The sequence below is a fragment of the Gadus macrocephalus genome, chromosome 9, assembly GCF_031168955.1.
Source record: "Gadus macrocephalus chromosome 9, ASM3116895v1".
NCBI classification, from domain to species: Eukaryota; Metazoa; Chordata; class Actinopteri; order Gadiformes; family Gadidae; genus Gadus; species Gadus macrocephalus.
The window spans coordinates 15,123,414-15,149,755 of NC_082390.1; the positions used below are offsets into that span (position 1 = coordinate 15,123,414).

General features: G+C 43.4%; 1 protein-coding gene and 3 non-coding genes across 4 annotated transcripts; all 4 read right to left on the reverse strand.

The window, feature by feature from the left end:
* Positions 1 to 352: 352 nt before the first annotated feature.
* sf3b3 (splicing factor 3b, subunit 3) lies at positions 353 to 26,342 on the reverse strand. Its single transcript, XM_060061032.1, has 27 exons — positions 26,182 to 26,342; positions 25,435 to 25,575; positions 24,623 to 24,778; positions 24,228 to 24,398; positions 23,352 to 23,524; positions 22,552 to 22,693; positions 21,973 to 22,085; positions 18,530 to 18,667; positions 17,517 to 17,620; positions 16,862 to 17,027; positions 15,845 to 15,940; positions 15,563 to 15,635; positions 14,570 to 14,721; positions 14,200 to 14,355; positions 13,547 to 13,702; positions 12,326 to 12,469; positions 12,090 to 12,212; positions 11,357 to 11,511; positions 10,910 to 11,084; positions 10,177 to 10,382; positions 9,472 to 9,628; positions 7,846 to 7,971; positions 7,316 to 7,528; positions 4,984 to 5,082; positions 2,500 to 2,643; positions 2,139 to 2,243; positions 353 to 1,427 (listed from the first exon to the last, which is right to left on the reverse strand). The coding sequence occupies exons 2-27, from the start codon at positions 25,502 to 25,504 to the stop codon at positions 1,287 to 1,289; spliced, it is 3,654 nt and encodes a 1,217-aa protein (XP_059917015.1). The 5' UTR covers positions 25,505 to 25,575; positions 26,182 to 26,342; the 3' UTR covers positions 353 to 1,286.
* On the reverse strand, positions 15,722 to 15,800 carry LOC132465314 (small nucleolar RNA SNORD111). Its single transcript, XR_009527546.1, has one exon. It is a non-coding gene; the product is annotated as a small nucleolar RNA SNORD111 (small nucleolar RNA).
* Positions 21,538 to 21,613, reverse strand: LOC132465312 (small nucleolar RNA SNORD111). The gene has a single exon (XR_009527545.1). It is a non-coding gene; the product is annotated as a small nucleolar RNA SNORD111 (small nucleolar RNA).
* On the reverse strand, positions 23,083 to 23,164 carry LOC132465315 (small nucleolar RNA SNORD111). Its single transcript, XR_009527547.1, has one exon. It is a non-coding gene; the product is annotated as a small nucleolar RNA SNORD111 (small nucleolar RNA).

The following is a 26,342-nucleotide window of genomic DNA, read 5'->3' on the forward strand; positions in this document are numbered from 1 at the left end:
AAAATCTTTCATAGCAGTTGAACTAATTATGCATTAGTTCCAAAACCAAAGCAAATAGACAAGGCATCGACCAAGTACTCATACTGCCAATCTGCCCATCAACATTTCATGCAGTATTTGTAATACCAGCTAAACTACAGGAATACAAACATCCATCCATTGTGGGCAACGGCAATCTACCTAGTCTATGGGCAATGTTAGTGATAATTGGTCATCTTCTTGAGATTGCAACTTTCACATCCTGTTTGCGATCACATGAAATTCCATTGGTAATGTTTCACCTGTTGCTTAGGCACTTTAAGACGTCTGCATCCTATACCACAGCTGTTACTCAGTGACACAAAAAACACTATTAAAAGTAAAAAAACAACTTTATTTACAAACCCCCCCTGTGACCACCAAAACCTCAATCCAATGACTACCGGGTAAAACCATGTCCGAGTATTGTGTCCAAAGGAAAGCATGAACACCCCCTCATCGGTGGGTGTGCCGATGGGGAGAATGATTTCAGAATATTTGTGGTTGAGGTTGGGAATTTCACAGGGCCAAACCAAATACAGCGGCTGTTGTCCGTCAGAATGCTTTAACCCACTTGTTTAGTCTGATCCATGGAAAGCTCCTCTTAAAAGACATGGCCCCAGCCCGGGATTAGGGCAGGGCATCAGTTTCTTGCTGACACCGACATAGATAAAGGCGCAACTATTACAACAGCCAACAGACAGCTACATTTTTAGTCATATCAGCAAACAATAACTCCAACAACAATTCAAACATTTCTTTTGTCATACAAACCCATGAATCAGTGTAAGTAAGTGTACAGCAGAGGGATACAGAGATTTATAGTCAACATAAGAAGCCTACAAATTACATCCATGCTGGATTAATCATGTTTTTAAAAGCTTGTCCTAATAATCCATCACCATATTTCGACACGTGGCAGCCACCACTTATTGTTTGGTAAATGGGCGGTACAATTAACACATTTGGAACAGAAAATATAGAAGCAAAAAAACTGTTCTGAATGATTTGATCAGAATGATCTGGATTGTTAATCCAGGTTAATTAAATAACAGTAGTCCTCTGAAGAAATCCGCCTGTTACCGGCAGATTTCTAAGGCCACCGTCCGTCCGTCCGTCCGTCCCTGAACGCGAAAACCCAGAAGAGGGTCCCTGGACTCTTAGGACAGTGAGCTGCTCTCTGCCTCTTACCAGTCCGTGTGTGTGGAACATGTGTCCGGGGCGCCTCGCCTGCTGGCCGTCCGTCCGTCCTGGCGGGCGGCTCCAGCCTAGAAGGCGTAGCGTGTTCGGATGTCCTCCAGCTTCTTCGACACCTCCGGCGGCGTCCGGTCGAGCTCCTCCGCCACGCTCTTCTGCTTGTGAGGGTCCATGCTGTTGAACTGCTCACACAGGTCTCCATCAATCACGTTCTGGGGACGGCAGGAACAAGGGGCTACGACTTAACGCTACATGTCGATTGGAGGCCTTCAACCAAAAACATTTTATATTGGAATAGAAGAATTTGGATTCCATACCATATATGATTTTACAACATACAGTCCTTTTGGGCCAAGTACAGAGTCAGCAGATGAGCAGTTGAATGTGACTTAAAATAACATTTAAGGAAGACTCAACATTCCATTTTCAATATCACATTCACATGAGGGAACGTTGAGGGGGAATTTCCTTGGGTTGAGCCAGAAGTAGCACTTCATCGATTCAGTTCCCTGTTGCCCCGGTCAGGCTAATCGCAGGCGTTTTTAAATAAAAGTGTGCATTCATTTTATGGGCCATTGAGTGGCTACAAAGGGTGGCCTCGGGCATCTCTAGGCCCCGAGAGACGTGCAATTGACGTCAGTCACTCCACCAACGCTACAATGGGGCAGAGGCGTGCATAGCGGGTGATGTCATTGACCATGTGACGAGCCTAAGACACATAAGGGGATGAGTGCCTCGGCAGGAGGGACAAGAAACGATTGGGAAGCCATTCACTCTTAAAATCGTATGCAGGTGTCTGCACAGGCGTCTCAATGCATGGAAGGAGAACATTGAGCACAACGAGTCCAAAAGGAGACAGACACACAAGTTTAGTTTTGTGTTTGGTTAAACAAACAGCAATTGACCCAGACCACGATACTGACCTTCACTGGGAAATAGTAGGACCTGAAGCTGAGATGGTCCCGGCCACACAGGGGAGGGAACTCTGAGCGCATGTGCATCTCCAGATGCTGGAAGAAGTCATGGTCCTGGAAAGAGTCAGAGGGGAGACGGGTTAAACCGTCATACAAGCAGCCAAGGATACAGAGCCTGCTTCACTGTCCATCCTGGCATGGAATACGCCAATGTATGTCTAGGTTGTGTAGTGTCAATAGTAGTACAGATATACAGACATTCAGCAACGGGTCCGTCATTTTCAGTTATTCAACCCCCTGGGAAGATCTACCACCACTTATGAGTGGGTGGGTGTGTGTGTTTCAACAGAACAGATCAGTCAGCCATTACCTCGTGTGAGGTGAAAGGGACCAGGATGCCGATGCCCCCGGACAGCGTAGTGTAGACGAGGGACTCTGACCCCCCAGGGATGAGAGTGGTCTTCTGCAGGGACAGCACAGTCTCTCCGATGTGGTAGTTCATAATGACCTCAGCCTGAGGGGCAAAAAGGAGGGGGGTGTTTTAGTGCATGCTTGTTGGCCGGTTATTGCATCATGGCATGGAAGAGGGCCAAGTTCAGCACCCATCAATGACCCTGAGGAAACGCCAGCGTAATACGATACAAAGGTCTCGTTCAATGCAATAGTTTCTTGGCCAATACCTCTGGTATTTGCAGATGTAGACACACAAACGCACACGTCATTTGCGCCGCTAATAGAAACATCAGTGACAATTTATCTATAAAAATATGAGTTTATGGAATTATAATGAAATTCACACAAGATTATCTAATAATTCAACACTAAATAGTTAAATAAATGCCTAGTTTGATTAAATTAACCACTGACAGAATAACGGATGAAGGGGCTGCAGCTGACGGTGGCCAAGAAGTTGTTTTGGAATTTGAATCGCATAATCGACGAACAGCCGAGACAAAACAAGAACTGGGTTTTGTTCATGTTTGAATCATGCATAAGTCGCTAGGAGGGTGGGCTTTTGTTCAAGAAAAGCCTCGAGAGCGTTCATGCGCAGCACTGAGCGAGCGTACTCACGCACAGTACCCCGAGAGACACCCGGCCCCCAGGCCCCCAGGACCCCCGGCCCCCAGCCACCACAGACCCAGCATCAACTAAACATGTCCAGGGATGGCTGACGGTCGGGGGAAAGCTGCAACAGGTCATTACAGAGGAATGGGACACTGCTCTATGCAGACGTAGGAGTTTGGGTTCCAGAAGAGAACCGACACCCCCAACATAATGAGCAAAGGCCACAAAACTTGGAACTGTGGTTGGGATGGGTCTGAAAAAAGAAACTTGAACCAAAGCTGCATATAGTGCAAAGGGATATTGCTAAAGAAATGCGTGGGAATGGGAAACTTGCACAAGACACATCCCCTGCTATGCACAAGTGCATGGCTCGCAAAAAAAGACAATAAGTGACCTTTTTAGCAGTTTCTGGGTAATGTGCTCAATTTTTGTTTCTGGGCATGAAATACGACTTCTAACTCATTTCATGTCCAAAAGCTTTGCCAGGGCTGGTAAGATGTTTCACCCCCCAGACACAAAGCTGACGCAGGGCTCTACACTAACTTTTTTTTTCAGGAGCACTCGTGCCCCTAAATTAAAAAATTTAGGAGCACAGGGGAAAAAAATGGGGGCACAATAGGTTTTTGTTTAGAACATTTATTAGCGTGCAGAAATTGCACACACCAACAGCAACAACTTACTAAAGCAAAATTAAGTCAAATAAATAGACAAGATTACATTTATGCTACACAAAACAGCACCAATTTCGGCTTCCACCGTACCAGGGTTATTGGGCTGGGTGCGATTTATATAGAAATCGGGACAGCGAGAATGCCTAGTGGACTCGATGTGTTTCACCACAGCATCGCGTTTCAGATTAGGGTTCCCCGTTATAAACAGAGAGGAGCTTGCCATTGCCAATGGGGCTTCCTTACAAAATGTACAGAACATTTTCATGTTCTTAGCATCATAAACTAGCCACCCGAAATCCTTCAACCAGTCGGGGGTTGAATTTGGAGGCTTTATCGACTACAGTAACAGCATTAACTTTCTCCACGCAGTCTATTCATAATATTGTAATGACCACGGAAGAGGCAGTGAATGAAGTATTGATTAGACAGCGATTTAGATACCTAATAAACCGTGGAACACACAAGACTGGTAACCATAGCAACGTAGGTAAACAAACCCCGCTAAACCCTCCCGTAGCGCCTCCCACGCTACGGCCAGCCGGAGGCGCACAGAGCTTTTGGCCGTGAAATTATGCATACAATTATATTACATTATATACTATTCTATATAGAGCTTGGGGAGTCGCAAACGGCAACAATCACTTTCTCCTCCATTCTGCGGTTCACCCCGGACTGCACTGCAGGGAACGGTTGGCCGGTTGAAAACTGATTGGCTGTTACGTTACGCACGTCACTCAGTGGCCACGCTGTTGAACGCTGATTGGCTGTCATCACGCGAATGTCGCGGCAAAGTTTAAATATTTCAACTCGAGCAAAAGTGGCGTGCTGCAAATCCACGTGAACGCGCTAATGGAATCGTTGCTTTGTATGGAATCGTTTCGTCCCTTCGCGTTTGGTTTGAACGCACAGTATAGTGCGTTCAAACCAAACGCGAATGCGAGTGAAATGGGCACACTGTAGAGCCCTGAGCTGACGGAAATGCAAGACACATCCGACCATATGCCACAAAGCTCTGCTAAAGGCTGATGTAGGGACACACACACAGGAAATAAATGACATGATAATGGGAACAGAGAATGTGACGTTGCGGAGGAACTGCGGCGGGGCGGGTGTGGTACCTTCTGCGAGGCGCCGTTGAGAAGGCCTCGGTCCCACAGCGCTTTGTTCCCTGTGGGGTCCTCGTCCACGTCGTCACTGGTGTTTGGGGGGAGACGCACCTTGTGAGAAAAAAAAAAACAGAATAGAAGATATAAAGCTCTGTTGATGCGTCCATAAACAGCTCAGAAATCTTCGATCTTCAGAGGAACCTCTTGGTGGTGGTGACTAGGGATGGGCGATATGGCCTAAAATCCATATTGCGATATACATTGCAACCTATTGCGATAACGATATATATCACGATATATAAATCATAATAGAACCATTTCAGAACAGGTTACATAGACTAAGGAAAGCCAAACTGCTAAATGTATAAAACAAAAGAAAGAAACATAGTATTTGATTTTGAGAACATTTATTGACCCCATTTATTTAACATCCATGACCCGCTCTTTATATTTCGCGGGTCATGGATAGATCGCGTCAAACATGCATTATCGCGATAGAGCAATATAACTAAAATCTCTATCGTAGGCCATTTTTTATCGTTTATATCGTATATCGCGCATTCCTAGTAGTGACCGTATATATATTTTTGCAAGTCAGAAATCAGGATATTAACCGGGAATTAGATAGCAGTTCAAACACGATTGTGACTCGGGTGAAGTTAAATAAGGAAATCAAATGGTTAATTTCTGTGAAATATACGAGTTGAGATAATTCATTTGTTCACATAGTTGACCAAAAATAAAATTAAAAAAGGACACATGTAGCTGCAAAGTATAAGGGCCGCTTAAACACAGCCCTTGCTTTTAATGTAATCCAGGAAGATATCTAATTGAATGCTAGAAAGTATTTGCTTGCACAGCTAATTAAATTCATCTGACCAAATTACACAGGAGGTATTTATTGCTCCAGTTTCGGCTCCACTCATCCTCTAAAGCAATTAAACCTCACGCAAAGGCTGAAGACACAGGCCCACTATCCCTCCTTCCACCACCACAGCCTCCCCATCAACCAATACATATTCAATACTAGACATGTCGCCGCATATGCATTTTCTGAAAAAAGTATGGTTGCATGAGCCAACTCTTGGTGTGCTCAATATTCCGCGAGCATGCCGATATGCTAATGAGTGTGCAAGCCAAGTCTCCATTCCCTGGGCCGCTTTGAGGCAAGCTTGTGCTTGATTGAATAATTGGGCTGATCGTTAGTTTGGTTGCGAGTTATTGACAATAGGGTTGCCGCGGTGTGGACATTTTCACACCGAGTAATACACTCGTGTCAACACCGGTATTACCGAGCATAAGTGGTCTAAACTTTGAAACTAGGTCAACCGCCATCTTCTCCGTCAACTCTCCTCTCACACTCGGTGACAGCGTCTGGCAGCGTGCCAATTCTCGGTGACAGCGTCTTATAACGTTTTACTTTTTTAAGAAAAAAAACACATCAACAATAAAACATTATTATTATTTATTTTTTTAATCAAATAGGCCTAAAGATGACGGCGACTTGCATGCTCGTCTTAAAAAAAAAAATATATATAACTGTTGCCGGTGTTCAACACAGTAATCGGTGTTGGCCTCAACACCGGTAACAGCGGTAATACCGTATACCGCGGCAACCCTAATTGACAATTGATCCCGTTACGTCATTCTTTTCTTCGTCATCGCACAACTTTCCCCATTACCCAAGGGGGAATTCCTTTATGGGCCCACCATGTTATAGAGCTCTGGGATTCTCAGCAGCGGATTTATGACTGGGAAAAAATGGCGGCTCATTGCATAATATTTTTTCAGTGCAAATCTTCCATAACAGATATTTTTAACAGAACCATTATACCATAAGGTTGGGCAGTATTCGGGCCAATGTTGACAATTTTATGTCATTTGAGTTTACAGTTCTCACGATTTGTCCAAGGTTTTCCAAAACTTTTAAAGTAAGACAAATTTATCTCAACTGACTTATGGGTCCTTGACGAATTAAGGTTCAGCATGTCAATTAAGATTCAAAGTTTCAATTGTTATGATAGAAATGGTGGACTGTACTGATGGATGTCGATTCTTGGCAATTTGTGTGGCTTGTACCGCTCCAAAAATGTAGGAGCAAATAATTACTCAAAATGAGGCTGAATTAGAAAGAAAATTATAATAGGACCCATAAAAATAGTTTGTCTTGCTTTGCATAAAAAATATAATTCTATTATATGGATAATTATAACTAATTCTTGTAAAAGAACAGTCAAACAAAAATCCTTTCCAATAAGACTACCGGTAAAGTACCGGACCGATAAACAGTGTCAACAACAATCGTTCCACCGATCAAACCCTCACAACATCCATCCCTGCTTACGATGCTGATGTTTCCGAACTTGTCCGCCGAGGCCATGGTGTCGTAGTCCAGCAGGCAGGCGGTGGTCACCCAGCGGGGGTGCGTGTCGTCGGCGAACACGATCAGCTGGTTCTCGTTGCGGCGGTAGCGCACCCAGAACAGGCTCTCCTGCACGTCCGTCACCACCACGCGCTGCCCAATGGTGTGGATGCTGGTCACCAGGTTGGGAATGTGCTGGAGGTGTGAGTGCGTGCGAGAGTGTTGGGGGGGGGGGGAAGAAGAGGAATTAAGTTAGCGGAGTGACGGCAGCAGAGTAGCAGTTGGCATGATATGGAATAGTCCATCACAAAATCTTCATATCATCGTTATCATGTTGACCGAGTTATAAATTAAAAAGGCCAACGTGAATAACTGCCATTGACTGAACAACCAGAACAGATGGACCACACACAAGAAGCACAGTGCATGTTCAGTCATGGCAAGACAGCCAAATAAGGTCCTAAAATAGGTGTGGCAGGTTCCCAACTGCTACATTTGATAATCAACTTTACCTTGTTCTCACACTTCCTAAGTAGTTTCTTCTTGCCAAGGTCGTAAATCCTCAGCAGTTTACCAACGCCCACCAGGACCCGCCCCTGGAATGGAGCAATGGCCAATGGCACGTCTTCCACCGGAGTCTGCCAATCAAAAACCATGACAACCAATAGTTAGCTGCAGACAAGATTATTCCTCGTCATTATAAATGTCAGCAGTAATTGAATATATTCAAAAACATTTGCAACATTTCCATTATCGTATTTAACATTTAAGTGCCAAGTTGTCAGTGATAATTTTTTTTTTTATATTTGTGAGTAGGGCATTCAAATCGTCCGTTTGATTTGATTGTAATTTAGAAAGATTAACAAAGAAACAGGTTCTGTTCAAAACAGAGTGGTACCTAGAGCGGTTTCTTGAATGTTCTTAGTGAGAACAGTGTTACGGCTATGAAACTATTTTCCAGAGTCTTGGAGTGTTGCGACTAAGTTGGTTCTGGGATTTCAGTTTTATACCACATGAAGATATATACATAGATATGCATCTATAAACAGTATTGACAAGGTATTTATGTAGCATTGCCGAGACATTACAGTTCTGATTTTCACGTCTCCTCGCACGCCTCGACTGGAAACCCTGACCTTTGGTGTCATCACCATTGATCTACTGTGGTTGGGCAATGGCGATCAAGTGTTAACGCAAAGACCCATAATAATGGCTTTGTTAGAGACAATGAAGATGGAGAACGTCCATGGAAATGACCATAGGGCAGTATTGCTATTTCCCCATCATATTTGTTCCCGTTAAGCAGTGGCAAGACTGAGTAAACCATAAGCATGTCTCATTGTCTCAGGCTGTTGCTTAACACCGAGGTTATGGGGACACATTTCCGGCCAGCAAAGATAGTCTTGGTCTCAAACAAGATCAACACAGGCAGCTTGCTAGATAGCAGGAATATAACAGCGTCACTGTGTGCTATAATTAAGAGATGTGGGCAAACAGAAATGTGCTGCCCTCGACCTTTAAACGGATGCCATTTAGGGCTGTATAAATACACTTGACAGGTATGTCATCGGGGGAATGTGTCTGTGACCAGGACCTTGTACTTAAAAAAGCTGCACTGCTTATGGCTCACTTCCCATCTTAATCAACTTGAGTTAAGGAAACATGTGAGCTGAAAAAGCCCCCATGGCCATCAAGTTGCATGAGACCAATTTGGAAGAAGGGGAAGGATTGGCGGCATCCTGGGAAGAGAATCCATGCCTTTATTCAAACTGATATCTCAGTCTCCATCTTTACTTCATACCGCTATACGTGGGCACAGATTGTGTTACTGGACTGATTGAATCCACCAAAATAAATTGTTTCACAGTTATGGCTGGCACTAAAGGCTGCCTCTCTGACACACGATTCCATCGGAAAAACACTTAAATTAGCTAATCTCGCAGAGGGCCGATGCTACAGCAGTTGGAGTTTCCTTAATGCATCGTCCTTTCTGTCTTGGACTTTCTTAATGGGACCTTTTGTTATCTGTGCAATTTAAGGACTAAAAGTTTGCATTAATGTGCATAAATGTTATATATTGTTGCATAACATTGAATCATATGAACGTTGATGGTGATAACACAGGGGTCGGTACACACCTTGTGCATGAATTCCAGCTTGTCTCCTGCACTGGAGAGCCGGTAGGTGTAGATGAAGCCTCCGGCCACCGACCTGGGATTGAGGATCATGTCTCTAGCCACGCCCACAAGAACAAACCAATCATCTCCGGTACTGGCGAAACGACACACTGTCACACTGGAAGAGAGCGAGAGAGCGAGAAGGAGACGGGAGAGAAAAGCAAAGAGAACATCAGCGTAAGACAAGGGTTTCCTGAAGCTGAACACATGCAAGGGATGTCGAGCACTTCAAAAGATGTTGAAACATGTCCCCCTTGGGAATTAACAGTAGGATGCTATACAAGCGCTTCAAAAATAAGTAAATATTGTGCAGTACAGCCAGTGGCAAATTCCTGACATCATTCAGAATATGGAAATAATGTAAAAATGAGTTTAGTGAAACCATGTCTTAAAATAACATTTGAGTCTTGCCAAAATAAACAGCCGGTTAGCAAGAGATACAAGGTGCCACATTAGATCCAACAACAATGCATTACACACATTATAGGAATAGGAACACCGCTAAGGCAATTGGTTTTGATTGCCATAGCAATCAATGGACCACCTTGTTTCTATAATTAGGGCTGACGTATACACTGCATGCGTTAGCTTTAGCGGTGCGAGAGGTGACGTGGGTGTGGGCAGTGGGGGGTGAATGCACATGGGATCAGACGGCGCTGGCCTCACCTGAAGGCGGCCTCGTTCTGCTCCAGCTGCACCAGGTCCAGAGTGGTGCCCTGTATCGGGTTGATCAGGCGGACCAGCGAGGCCCACTGTCCGGCCCCGGCTTTGGGAGCCCCGAAGATGGCTTCAGGCAGGTTCTCGTTGAGGAACGCTGCTGCCATCTCGGCAGCAAGTTCCCGTTCGTCTTCTCCGGCCGCCTCCACCATCTCCTGCAAGGACCAGAAGCATTGGATTTCAACCATTAGGCAATCAGATTTCGCTTTTTCCTACCAGTTTATTAATATTTCACATTGGGTGCAATGAATCAAAGTTAATATTAATAATAATTTTCAATTTTGAATTTAATTATTGAAATGAATGAACTTTTCCACAATATTCTGATTTATTGAGACGTGCCTGTATTATTCGAACGCTGAATTTACTATAGTATATTTTTCATAGATGTTCCGTCTAACGCAAGTGAATCTCAAAGCTAAACACATCGCCAGCGATGCAAATATGGGTCATATTCCCATAATCATCACACAAATGAAAAGTTGTCTTAGATTGACAGCTCTAGTAGAAAGATTCAATGCAAATACAAAATTAGACACAAATTTCTCTCCAAGCGTCGCCAATGGCGCATCGCCGTAACTAAATAAATAATCTCTACAAAGTCTGTTTCGCTAGATGCCAATCAATTCTATACACTGCATCAAGGGTTTACACACTCAGTCCATGCATCTTTTGCACGTACCTCTGCCATTTGCTGTTTCCTCTGAGCCTTGGTGGCCTCCGTGTAGGCGTTGTGGTCCGTCTCGATCACGATGAGGTTGTTGGTCTCGGGGTGGATCACAAACTTCCGGGGCGTGCACTGTAGAGGGAAGGCCACCTGGTTGAAGACCGCACCCAGCTTCTCCAAGGCCAAGATCCTTCAGGGAGAGAACCACATGGAGGATGAAGAATCACACACTCGAACTCCATCTATAAGACCCTACACCATAACTACACCAGCAAATCTTAATCAGTCAATGACACGGGTTGACTTGCAACTGGAATCATTAAGATGTAAAACAAAAACTATTTCACAAACGAATAAGTCATGTTTGTTTCACAATTATTACAAAATAAAAATCCATGTGCCCTCGATTCCATAATAAAAGAGAAAAGAGGATGAATGGCGGGGCTAGGCCAGGGAGTGTACCTGAGTGTGTTGGTAGAGATTGCGACAATGCCTTCTGGGCACTGCTCAGAGGCGAAGCCGGATGCGTACTCCAGGGTTTCATAAGATAGCGGGGTCAGGTGAAACCGTGACTGGTAACAGTAGCTCAGCCAGGAGCGACTGGACATGGCCAGCACCTGTGAGGAAGAGGTGGGAAGGACGAGGAGAACTTTAATGGTAGCGAAGCATTTTCAACATTTGGTTTGGTGTCACATTCTTTTTTTTTTTTCAAATTTCCAATTTCGTTTTTAATGTTTGTTGCAGGAAAACAAAAGTTACATATATAAAGAAAGAGATTATAAACGAAAGGTTGTTCTTTAGGGTCAGAACTCAAAAGGGTGTCAGCGGCCCCCCCCAAGCCCCTCCCAGGACCTCAGAGAAGTGTCTGTTCTCAGGAGCCATGGGAAGGGTCAGGATGAAGGGAGAGTCCCGCAGCGCCAGACAGGGGCGATGCGGTGGGATACCACCAGAACAATGACTCGCATGTGGGAAATAACAGTAATAGCAGGACGGGCAAGCACCACGGGACTATTTGAGCTTCTGAAAATAAAACATGAAATGAGGAGGAATCCCTAGAGCAGATGGGCGTGCCAGACGCTTGGCGGGGAACTACACAGCTCGCCACAGGTCACATCATGTCCCTTGGTTACAGGGGGTGAAAGGTTACGATTCGCGAAACCGAGAGAGACAGCCAGAATCAAATAAATAGACGTACAGCTTCCTGTCCCTGCATCCGGACTCTGAAGAGCTTGACCGGTCGGGAGCCCAAGTAGCGTGTTCTGGTGTCAGAGAGGTCACCGGTCACTGGGTCCAGAACGGTTCTGAGGAGCACTCCATTCTACCAGAGGAGGGAAAATAACTGCATTAGAACACGTACTACGCATACAATTAGGATTTGAGACAACATGAGAGACGATCCAACATCAAGCAAGCAAAGCCTGGCCGATCTACCTGAAGTCCAATGTTCAGGTAAAGGAAGCCGATGGTTCCCTTCTCTCCCAGCTCGTCCTGTTTTTCCACGCCCCCCATCTCCACGATACACAGAGACTCTGGTTGGGCGGGCAGGGCCTGCATACTCAGCGGCTGCAGACAGTCCTGGAATGAGAATGGATGAGATGGGGCTAGTCATTACTATGGCAACAAGCAAACAAGCAAACGTTCAAACGAGACGAGTCAGTGTAGGATACGATACGATACGATACGATATAACTTTATTAATCCCCCGTAGGAGAAATTTGTTTGTCTGGATGTCTGACAATTCATTTTAAAAGGTTACCAATCTAGGCCGGCGTGCATGCTTGTGCACAGAATAAAAACAAAAAGGAGACTGGACTTGTTCAATGGTTCAAGTTGGTTCAGAGAAGAATGTAGCTTTTCAAACAAAGATCTCAATCAGGACCACGTAGAGAGGTCAAATTTCAGGAGATCAGCTTAAGAAGGTCACAAGACCAATCACTACCAGCCAACTAGTTGACTAGTTTGAACCATGTCTGGACATCATTGAGCTCATGACCACATTCTGTCCCAACAGACGTCAAGATATTTATAGAGATCAAATGTAGTGCTCACAATACATGACGAATGTCTATACAGAAACAACAATTGTTTCTATTGTATTGACTATTTCCCAGAATTGGCCATTTTCTTTGGGAAATGTCAAAGCAGTGCCAACTAAAGGTTTGGCTTACTTGGGAATACGTAAATACTATGAAAAAAATGAAAAAATAAGATCCACAGAGTAATAACTTCAAAATGCATTTAATGCATGACACTCTGTCATGCATCTGTCAAAGCCAAACACAAACCCTGGTCTGATCCAAGCTCAGTGCAGGAGCCACGGTCAGTTGGAGCCCTTGCTGCTTTCACTTTGATGGACAAGTATATGACCTTATGAGCCTGTGTATGGGTGGGTGCCTCGGACTCCCTAAAGAGAGGTTTAATACCAACCTAAGTCACCCGGTCAACTTCCCCTTTAATTGTGGGTAGGGGAGCCCCCAGTAACGCTTTTACCAAGAGCAGTAAAATGTAACTGCCAGTTCTCCTGTTCAGTCTCTTCTAAGAAGCCTGCCGTAACTCAGCGAGACAAGCAGCCTTGTTGATTGTCTTGTATTCTCGGTCAGGGAATAATAGGGTTGCGAGGTGGGGTGAAGCCTCGGTCTGCGTGCCACTTACCAGCGGGTCCAGGGAGATGATGCGGACCGTGTTGTCCACCAGGCCCACGGCCAGGAAGCGGGTGCGCTGCTCGCCAGGGGGAACGTTGGCCAGGCTCATGCAGACCACGTCGGCAGACATCTCCTTACGCTCTGTGTATTCATTGAGCTGGCCCGACTACGAAGCCAACATAGACAGACAGAGAGAGAGAGAGAGAGAGAGAGAGAGAAGAAGAAGATTAATGACAGACGACAGACACATTTGAGTTCATCAGCCAGATAGACAGGAATTGTCAACACCATGAAACAAAAGCTACAAACCCCATGAAAATAATATATAATCATGTCTATGACATTACCCTAATAATGCCAGAATAAAGCTGTGATCAGAGTGATTAGTTATTCTCTCCAAGTGGAAGTCAGAGAAGAGACATGAGAAACTCATCACTTCAACAGCACCATTAATACTGACGGTCATGAGGGCTGCTATTCTAAAAACATATTCTGTTCAGATAATAATTTAACAAGGTCATCTGGAGTAACCAGAGTCAGAGATGATGTCAAACATAAAGTATACATTTGTAGTATGAATCAGAGTGGGCCTGATGTGCAGCAGCTTTAATTTGCCTGTGGCCAAAATGTCTAATAAAAGTAAAAGCTAAATCGGTAACTTACCGGGTCCATCTCAAAGTAGACCAGCTCGCCCCCAGTGAGGGCGATCACTACCTGCCGCTGGTTCACGGCACAGCGGACAATCGTCTTCTTCCCGGGGGTCTTCCACTCGTTCACACGCTTGTCGGCCCTGATGTGGCGGATGCCGTCGGGGTACACCTGGGAAGGAGGGATTAGGAACAGGATGGTGAATAAATAACATCATCACAGCGATGGCTACGTCACATTTCTCTGAAATGCAGACTTTAAAGACGCCGTCAGTCGGGGTAAACCTCCTCTCAAGTGTTGAACAGTGTCAAGTGGGAGCCTTGGCTGTGCCCTTCCAGTCAGTTGGTTGTTATTCAAAGGGAGCCTCCAGGTGTGTTCCACTCACCTGCACCAGGGCATCCTCGCCCAGCAGCGAGCAGGACAGTGTGGGCGTGGTTCCCAGGAACCCAGAGTCTGTCACCTCCTCGACCGTCTCTCCGATGGACAGGACCAGCGTGGCGTTGACGAAGGACACGATGATGTAGGCGTCAAACTCGTCTGTTGGAGGGACCATGTGGGAGAGGACGGAGAAAAAGAGACAAAAGGCCAAATTTGAGTTCAACAAACAATATAATTGTTGTTGCAAGCGGAAAAAGAAGCAATGGATTGAGGGGAGAGTTGAGAACCTCAAGGCTCCCGCTTCCTGCTATCTGGATTGATGATTACTGCCTATAGGTTTATTAATTATTAAAGGTTTATAATTATAGGTTTATAAATGTAGTTTACCACTTTGGATGCAATAAGAGCAAACGTGTTATTGCCGCTATGTCGTACAAAATATACATTGGCCATGATGACTATAACAAAGCTCCCGATGTGTGATTGGTTAAGCTGATCTATTCACTGGCTAGATCTGTAAAAACTGACAAATAAAATTATTTAATTTACAAAATGGAACCTGCTTCGTATGTGTACAGTCCCCTTCAGCTCCAATTTGTAATTAGTTTTATTGACGTGGGGAATAATGATGCTCAATGTAGAATGACTTTCATTGTTGGTTTCATGAGTGGTAGTCATGTTTACAGTAAACAGCATCAAACTTGTTATTCTCTGTTCTCCGCCACTGCCACTTAAAACAATGAGGCGGCCATCCAAGCATAAGAGCAGCTCATTAGCATAACTCCACGCACGTCCGATTTTAATTTATATAGACTTCAGAAACGTCTTCAAAAAGACCCTAGGCCAGGCACAGGTTAAAGTAAAGTTACCTCTCTTTCAAGATTAAACAACAGCTCTCCCTAGTGGGCATAAATATTAGCAAGAAATAGTCTTGCTAATAGAGTCACCAACGAATGAGGATCGGGAAATCTCTGATGCATTGATGATAATTAGACGTTACCTTCAACGTGTCTGCGCACTGTCCACACAGCGTTGGGATTACCGGGCAACTCGGACACAGCCATTTCTGACACCTGAAACCGAGGACAAAGGAAAGGAAACCCAAGAAGATCCGATTAATGAGCAGAAATGTGCTGATGTTTCGTGGTACGGGGCTACCCTGCAGGTGTCAGATAAAAAAGATAAACTCCTCACATTACATTCAGAGAAGAGACATGAAAACTCATCATTTGATGCAGCCATGAGAGCAGGTTAGGATGTGCTCATAGAGAGGTGTGTGTACCTCCAGTCCATGCCTGAGGACTCTCAGGGTAGACTTGGGACCTCTTCCACAGGCGACATACAGCTGAGGGGTGTCCTCGTTTGCCAAATCAGCAATCTGAGACAAAAAAAAGGGGGAAAAGAGTAATTTGACGTTTTCATGCGGTTGTCTGTTTTGTGCAGTTCATAACATGACACGAAATTTCTCGAGACAGGAAAATGGCTCCAAACAGCCCTGACCAGATTCATGCCACCTAAAAGGTCACAAGGTGCACGCTGTGTAAACTCACATTATTCCTTCCGCGTTATTTCCAGAGGACTAAAAATATATAACCATTTCTATGACATTACCCTATTAACAATGACTTAACTCGACCAACAAGGTTTAGATACACAGACAAAAGAGGACACATCCAGGCCGACATGACCGCCAGATTAAAGCTGTGATCAGAGTGAATAGGTGTTCTCTCCAAGTGGAAGTCAGAGAAGAGACATGAGAAACTCATCACTTCAACAGCACCATTAATACTCTGTCATGAGGGCCGCTATTCTAATATTTATTTCTGTTCAAATAATTATTTAGACAAGGTTACCTGAAGTAACAAGGGTCAGACATGATGACTTCAATTTGCTGACCATGTCCAAAACCATAAAGTAGTTTCCCCCGGAAAATGTCGCACGACTTTTGTTTTCAACAGTATCACCAAACCATAGTTTATCTTTATTTTTTTTATACCTGATGGAAGTATGTTTTCTTTCCCTACAAGAAATGTTGTACTTTGTTAATGCATAACAATTAAAAAATATTTATAAAAATTTTATATACTTTTTTTTCTTTTCTTTCATTGGTTGTCAAGGCGGGGCCCAATTATTTTTAAGGCGGCCGCCTTAACCATACTGTGCTGGGGGAAACACTGATAAATTATACATTTGTAGTATGAATAAAAGTGTGCCTATTGACAACACCGCCTTAGCAGCAGCTGTGGTACAAGATAGTCCAACATATTGGCAATAGCAGGCACACAGACCACACACACACCTGGCAGGACATGATGGGCGACAAGTTCTCCGATTCATCCACCAGCACCAGGTTCTTGAGGGGGCGGGGCTGGAAGAAGAAGGTGTCCCCTTCCTCCAGAGGCATGGCTGAGGAGAACTCTGGCTCCTCGTCATCGTCGCCCAGGTGAGCGATCTGGTACAGGTAGCTGGACAGGCAGGGCAAAGCAGATGTTTAACGTGTTGTTCATTAGAGTCCAACAATACTATTATAAGATTACATACAATATCATGCCTCAGAAGAGGTCATAAGGTGCACGCTGTGTAAACTCAAGGGTTATACCACGAGGATTTATAGAATCGTCAACACCATGAATCAACAGCTACAACCAACACCATGAAACAAAATATACAACCATGTCCATGACCATATAATAACAATGACTTAACTCATTTGAAAAGACACTCAAAAGGGTACAGAACCATGACTGCAAGAAAAGATTAAAGCTGTGATCAGAGTGAATAGTTATTCTCTCCAAGTGGAAGTCAGAGAAGAGACATGAGAAACTCATCACTTCAACAGCACTCTTAATAGACTCTAATTGCACCATTATAAAATAAAATATTGAGATTATGACACAGAATGGACTGCGGTCACAAATACGTGAATAAAAAAAAGAAAGTATAAGGATACTTACTGGTTTCCAAACTCGGAAGACACAAACAGGAAGCCAGTTTTGAGGACACACATGGCCGTTGCCACGGGGATGGTGTCAAAATACTTCATCCTGATTTCCGTAACCTAGAAAAAAAGCCTAGTTAATAGAAGCCTTTGGGAAGAGGTTGAATGACCACTACTGAGCTTGTTGAAGTTCAGTATTCAGAAAATACAAACGTTTCTAGGAAACCACCAAATCCCTGTGCGTAGGGACCGAAGGCACAGCCGTGTCCCTAGCTCTCTAAACCGCTAATGTAATGAAACGGGAAACTTCTTTCATTTGAATTAGTTGGCATTTCTTCAAAACGGACACTGGTCTTATAGCAACCGCAGGCAAACTTAATTTATAATCAAACTTAATTTATAATGCAACTTTAAAATAATTAAGGTATCATATATTCCAGCGTAACATTGAACATAATCTAGCCGGTGACAGGTAGACTGAAGCCGAACGGTCCTTCATGCATCTGGTCGGACACTTTGACATGCGTTACTAACAAGGGGATATTTTGCAATCTACAATGGCTGACTTTAGACAATGTAACTTTGTAAAGCACTAGCGTTGACAGCTTTACGCTATCAAAGCACACCAATGTTAATCAATGAGCATGCGTGTACAGTGGAAAAGACTTCAGGTCTTCTCGGTTAGCATGGACTGGGTTTAAAATTGATGTTTTTTTTCTGTGGCCCAGTTTGCATGTTGGACGGTAAGGGACAGCTGAAGTCCAGGGTGTTAACAACCCCCACCATCCATTGCAGCCCAGCAGCAATCTACCTGGTGACAGGTAGATTGCTTAAATGGACTTCAATGCCTTGCAACAAGAAATTGGTAGTATGAATCCCAAACAAACTAAAAGCTAAGGATCCAACTCTACCAGATATGGGGGAAAGTTTTGCTCATTTGGAAGTCTTGTTTTTAGTCTGGACCCTCTGGCCTCAATACCCCCCCCCCCCCCCCACACACAATCTCTTCAGTGGGCAATATAAACTCACCATCTCCTCATCCGTCTCCAGTGTAACCTTAAAGATATCCCCCTGCTCCGTCTGGGCCAAGAAGAAGAACATGGACTTGGTCTTGTGGGTTGCCGAGCACACGAATATCATTCCACGCTCGGGGTCGTCCAGATCATTCTGCAAGGCCACACAAAGGAGAGATACAGAACAAAGAGCGATTAAGAATGAGCAGCAGGGCTTCATCGACTGTTGCTCGATCATATAAAAGCGGGGATGAGCTTATCGGCATCCGCTGCGGATAATATAGGTATGATTTTAGCAATTTTTCCCAGAATGCAGTTGGGTGAAACTTACGATAATGACTTCAAATCTGTGGAAATCTCTGCATTCGTTCAGAGAATACCATTTTAGGTGCAGCTCAAAACAACAAACATGAAAGGTATTTTGAGAGGGTCACACTGCGTTGATCAGCTTCAGAGCTACAAAGGAATTCCCAAGGTTCAAACTGTTAACACAAGGGTTGCTCCTTGAGGATGGTTGATGCAATGAATGAAACAAAAGAAATACAAAGTTTTTATTAAACATTACTCTCCTTAAACAGCCCTTGACACAATTGACAATAGCATTCTTCATCGTCTCGAACACCATGTTGGCATCCACGGTGCCGCTCTTTCCTGGCTTGGATCTCATCTCACAAATAGAACGTCATTTGTTCTCTGAAGACTCAAAACACTGCACCCTAAGCTTTGGTCTCCCCTAAGGGTCTGTCCTTGGTCCACTGCTCAATCGACATGCTTCTCTGTGATATTATTCACCGCTCCTGAATAAGCTTCCACCGTAATCCGGACAACACTAGAATCTACATTTCTATAGAATCAAACATGAAACTTGCATGACTGCCGTTACAAAATGGATGTCCCATAACTACTTGCCGCTCAACACAGGGAAAACAGAGCTGATAATAATCACCAGCAACACCGAAGACAATTTGAATACGTCTGTGTTTTGTACCCATTTCACGAATGACGGCGTCTTGTTTAGCCCTATGCATGAGCCCAACATAGCGGCATTCTTTCATCCGAGAAACATTGCTAAAATCAAACCAATGTTATCCGCAGCGGATGCAGATACGCTCATCCACACTTTTATACTGTCTAGACTAGAGTACTGTTATGCACTGATCTCTGGTTCACCAAACTACAAAGAAAAGCCTCCAGTTTATGCAGACTACAATGAAAATAATTGTGCTTATTACTCCTATTCTTACTTCGCTCCACACGCCCCTAGCAACTACCAGATTTGATCTTACCTTTATGCACGGATTAGCATCATCCTACCTGAAGGACCTTTCATTCCTTCTAGTCCTTCTCAACCCCTCAGGTATTCGGGAGCAGGTAACCGAGTGTTCTACTATCGAGCGCCCTATCTAGGAAGTCGTCTGCCACCTGGAATCAGGGAATCTGATTCTGCTATAGATATAGCAAAACTGGAACCTTTTACTCCGTTTGCCGAGATTGCTGCACTAGATTAATGGTTACCTACATGTTTTCTGTGCACCCAGCCCCATCGTACTCTTAACTCATTTATTTTACTACGCTAAAGTCTTGGCCCTATACAAACAGTCTCTGTGGGCCCTCTTCCTCTTTAGGGCCCACAGAACCAGGGATGGCAAGCAACTTCAAAAAATAAAATCTTATTTTTCCACGTCCATTGGCTGACATAACATTCTGACATTTATTTGGCATTTTGGTTAGGTCTGTTTTTTCTGCCCCTCACAAGACAATCTCTGGCCATGGTACTGGGCCCACTAGCAAATGCCATTCTGCATCTCGCTCACTTTTTCAACTTTCCTCTTCTGTCCTCATCCTTCTCACCGTTGGAGCAGCCTAATTTCCCTCACTCTTCACCTGAATCATCCCCTTGCTGACTGTTACCCAGACAGACCCTTCTACAAGAATGCGCACACAGGATTACCATCTCTTAACCTGCTTTTAGCCTAACATACAATACAACAGTCTTACTTGATGTTAGTGTTGTGAAGCTCCTTTCAGTTGAAAGTGCTACAAATGACTGCTTGTTCTAACCTCTTGCTGCCACTGTACAAGCTCACCTTGTCTCACAACCTCAGTTACATCAGGAGAGATGAGGGACCTGTTGCTGCTCCACTCTCTGTGGCTGTTTCTGAAACTAAAGGCCATGTGTCTCATGATGTCATGCTTTGCTTGGCTTTTTATTTTGTGTCATATGTCAAAGGCATAATGCTGATTAATTTACGATATTGAGTAATTCATGATAAATATAATGCTATTAGGCTCCAAGCTAGATTCCTCACCGACTGCTTTCCATCTAAACAACTGCTGATATTAGCTTAAATCATTTTCAAGCCATGGTTCTTAATGTGACTGGGACTGGATGCCTGTGTGTTGCGGTGACTGGATGACTGGAATAATGTGAGGGTTGCCAGCCCGCTCACCGTCCACTCCAGTGGACGTGAGCCGTTTCCCCCTTTAGGGGGGAAGGTCATTAATATAGGGCTTGTTAAGCCCTTTGAGACTGTGCTGTGATTAAGGGCCAACAAATAGTTTGACTTAAATTGTCTTGTTTTAAGAGCAGCCAGGTTTAACTTCTTCAGCCTATACACCTGGTTTAGCCCTGCCCACCCCGATTTAAAATACTTTATAAGGTATTTAAACACATGACCAAGTATTCATGGGGCACACCACTAGAAATATCCTCCAGAGTCCATCTAAACTAGATTTGGCACTAGATGCAACTCTCTAAAACACAACATTTATTACAGACAAATAGAATATTCCACTTGCTGTGTTCTAGCTTAACTCAACTCTAACCAAGTGGTGTCCACATTGAATATCAACAATCTCACATGCGTCATCTTTTTTGTACAAGCAAAACCTCTTATATCCCATTGTGCAGTGTTGGAGAAATACTCCATTTACCTTTGGTATGTTATTTTCTGAATAAAATTTGTGATAAGTAGGTTCAAAGACATTGACCACAACCATGCACACATGAAAGCAAGAATGAAGCTGTGATCAGAGAAATTTGATAATTTCTCCACATGAAAGTCAGAGAAGAGACATGAGAAACTCATCACTTCATCAGCAATCATAATACTCTGGCCGTCAGGGATAATTACATTTAGGGCTTTTGATAATATTAATATACTTCAGATGGTGCCTATCACAAGTGAACCAACCTATTGTATACAGCCTCATCAACAAGGCATTACCGGCAACGAAGAAGGCTTTGGGCTACTTAATGATACCCTGCTCCAAAACTGTAAAAATTAATGAATTTTTTGTAGTTTGGTTTACTATTTCCTCGATGAGTACTCTGTAACTCGAATACACATTGCCATTCGAGTTAGTTGAGTTGAGGCAACTAGTGCTGGTTTCAGCACTAGTTGCCTCAACTCATGGTCTAAACATTGGACAGATTATACAATGGCACACAATCCTTACCCTGCGTCTTGGGATAGGGCAGCGGATGTCTGGCTGGTCTCCAAAGTTCTTGTAGGTGATGTAGTTTTCAGAGCAGATCAGAACGCCACTGGGACCATCCGCACCACCAGGCACTAGACAAGAAAGAACGCGTTAGTTTTGTTTGATATTGAAGACGGTTCATTTTGTGTGCAGCAAGCTTAGGGCTTTTAATTGAAACTCCAACAAAGAATGTCTTCCTTGTTCTTTCAGGCAAGTAATATTTTTAACTGCTTGTTATACGTCACATTTATTCACAAACGTTTGGTATGATAATCACAACGGCCTATTCTGCTTCAGAAAGCACAGTAGATTGGGTTAAGGGATGTATTTGCAGTCAAGGTGACTTCAGCTAATGCCTTGCAGAGTATATCCGAATTTCTCATAATTGGGAGGCTGTTTTTGATGTCATTTGATTAGATACTCGTAATGCATGCATCTAAGCTAATGGGGCGTTGCTGTGCTGCCTCCAGGAGCAAGGCTAACCCCGCGAGCGTTGTGCAGGTTCAATCAGGCATCGGATGTTACTTTGTTCCGTTTCAAAAATGAAAAAACGCTTACCAGTAATGAGGAAGTTCCCGTGCTCCTCCAGGGCTTCGCTGTACTTGCGGACCACATGGTTCAGACCGAGGTCCAGTTCATAAAAGGTCAGAGTCTGCTGGGTATTGGCTGCTGCCTCTCCAGTAGGGTCGTTGTCAGCTTCCTGAGAGAAGGAAATGAGAACCGTTAGGGTCGTTGGCTGACTACCATAACGGAGGATTTTCCTATCCAAATAAATACAGCAATTATCTTTTGAGTATTTAAGAGAACTTAAATATTAAGACTGTTGCCTCCACCCTTACTGCAGCATGTTTTATGGTCTTGAAACAAGAAGAAGCAATGTGCTACAAAGACTACAAGAAGTAACCTCAAGCTTCTGAAGGAGCCAACAAAGGAAACGGACACATCAACTGAAAGGACTGGACGGAACATTAAGTGGCCAGGTCACAAAAATCTCCATTATAACATTACAATATTTGAAGTAGACCAGCACTCTTTGAAAAGATACACTGAAAAAGTGTACACATCCACGCACACAGGAAAGTCAGAATGAAGCTGTGATCAGAGAAAATAATTATTCTCTCCAAGTGCAAGTCAGAGAAGAGACATGAGAAACTCATCACTTCATCAGCTAATTTCTTTCTTCCTGTTTGTCAAATAATAATTGTGATACATCTCTGGTTATATCAGTTGTCACCAGAGTCCAACGTGATATATTAAATTTGCTGACAATAACTTGCCTGACACAGAATAAAGTATACATTAATATGCACTACTTTTTATATAAAAGAAGAGTTAAGAATCAATGGTTTTAGCCTCACCTCATAGTCCATCTCCAGGCAGGCAAACATGGGGTTCTCAAAGCCCACGTCCACCCCCACCACATGGTAGACCAACGTGTTGGCCTTGTGGGCCTCCAGAGGGGAGGAGATGGTCAACCTGGCCGCCGCGTCTCTGTTCAGAATGTACACCAGCTTCTGTTTTTCAATTGCACCTGGGGAAGACGGGAGTGGGAGTAGAATAATACGATTAACACACTGGTACGCCATTACCGCAGAGAATCCTTTCTACAGGAAAAGGTAACTACACACACACATTGCAGTTTTTCTTGTGTTTCATGCGGCTGGCCGAATGCAAAAGTACAAGTTGCAAAAGCTCAGCAAGCTACATTGCATAGTTAAATCAAGCACCGCTAAAAACAACTGTTATTAGTTGTATGGGCTGGCGCTCACAATACTGCAGACTAAAGCCCATTATTAATATTAAATATCTACCTAGAAACGGTACGGTATAATCAGTATTATGCATTGCCAATGCCACCATCCGCATGCGTTTGTTCAACATTCTGTCTACTAGACAATATTCTACAAATTACCCTTTCCAAGTAATTAATATATGGCACAAAAAATATATTATATTAAACCTCTTTAATATAATATCGGCATTAATATAATCACTAGCTAGGTGGTCCATGGCGCTGGAGAGCATTGAATAACGACTAACATTGTACGATCCAATTACATTGAATGCGTTTGGGAATTTTTCCACAGGATGATAAAATTATTACAAATCATTGAGTTTAATGGTTCTGCGAAAAGGCGACAATTTCAATTTTGTATAAACAAATAAATCAGTTTAACCAATCACATTGCGGTATCTTTGTTAACAAGTGGAACACCCTGTAACCTATGACTTACCAATCATGACAGCTCTGCCTTTGGGGTCCACAGCCAGGAACTGACCGGGTACAATGCGTCTGCAACCACTCTTGCCAAAAGTCTCCTGGTGGATCTTCTCAAACATGTTTTTTGAGGAATGGTATTCCAGGATGACGATCCGACCACTGTCACTACCTACCACAATGTAGTCTGAAATGCAAATACAATCGTGTGTTATAAGGTGTCTGCTGTCTGATTATGATGACTGACAAATTTGGGTAAAAAAAAAATAATAATAAAAAAAAGTTAAGAAAATAAATACGATGAGTATTTCAAACAACAACATGACTTCATGTATTATAACACGAGAAAGAAAAAAATCGTAAATTACAGATATTGATCTGGACAACATGCCTCATGCCAGTGTAACATACCTTTGGTTCCTCCAGTGAGTCTGAAGGCCATCAAGGACCTCACGATTCCGAACACTTCCATCGTAAGCAGGGTGTGGACTTTCCCTGTGTTGGCATCAGGCCGCAGCAGTTCAAGAATTTTCCCGCGAGAAACGACAATCTCCTGCATTTTGGTGCCTATAAGAGCAAAAAACATCACACTCAGTTACCAACTGCACTAACATTAATTCAATAGGGACATACTATGAAAGTTTCAAAAAGCTACCAGATACAAAGGGTCACAGTTTGAATCGACAGCAAGCATTCAACACTTGATAGAGCAAACAGGAAGTCCAATCATCATATCCATTTTGTTATAAATCTGAAAAGGGATCAAAAGGTAATCGTAGCATGCATTTTGCTGCTGTCCACCCGATTTCCCCTTGAGTGATTAATAAAGTATCATGTTATCAACGGCTACTTATCTTTAGCTTATGTGTTAACATTTGGTCAGATATAGCCTGACTTCATTGATATACGTAGAGTTTGATTAGGCTCAAACATTGCTCCACAGTTTGAACTGAGTATACTCCGCTAGTATTCAAAGTTGTATTACGCAGTGACCAATGCCATAACTCTTTTGGAATTGGAAGCTAAGTATTTTGGAAGCCAATATTATGTCTACCAATATATCAATGACACTTAACTCTCATGAAAAACCTATTTCTATGTAAACAGCAGGCTGCGTTCAATTCACAACTCATAATAGAAAACAAACACAGAATGTATGAAACGCAGGCCAAAGTAAGGTGCGACAAAAACATCAACAGCCCAGCTATACCCCCGTTATATACCTGAGAAGTTGCCATGGATGGCATGCGAGATGCCAGTGGCACGCTGCAAAGTGATGTTGTACAGAAACATGGCTGCCTACGAGAAGGTATCCAAAGTAGGTCTTCAGGAGCTGGCCACAGCCCTCACTTAACAGGTCCAAACTAGAGATGCAAACAGAAGGACACGACAAAATGAAATCAGCATTGAGAAGATATATGGTTCTGTGTTTGTATAGTTATTGGGGATTTGATCATCTTGTTTTCCAACGTTGCATAACTAATAGTCACTTTGGCTCGATTGTGTAATTATGCAATGATGGGATCGTGAAAAAACAAAATACAGTTCACTAACTGAGTTTTTGCTGTATGATGCCGTAGAATACATGTGTGATATGTTCATCTCGGATGCATGCTATTTCCCCATTAAGTAACCGCTAAAAACTAGTTTGAATATTGCGTCTAAATATTGACGTGAACTTGCCCGATTTCCGTAACAAATTGGCTATCTCAAAATACTTAAGCGTATAGAAACCGCAGTTTAATAACTGTGAGCCATTTTAAAGTCATAATGATATTGTTTAGGATAAACCCCATATCTTGTTAAATAGCTAGATATTGGGCTAGCTAGGTCCATTCATACAAAGCGACCCATCCAAAATAGATACATCTGTAACTACAAATATATTCCAAATCTATGGGAAATAATCAACGCATAATACATCCCATGCATAGTGGATACCGTGAGTATAAATAATATAAACTTTTTACCGTTGCCAATGAAAGGATGACTTAGATTTCAAGTTGATTAGAAATCATTCCCAATAATAACAAGTAGGCCTACGACAAATTAAACGAATGGCGGCCGTTTCGGGGTCCTTCGTCAACAATAACGTCGTCATACACTAATAGAGTGGCCAGCACTCGCCTGA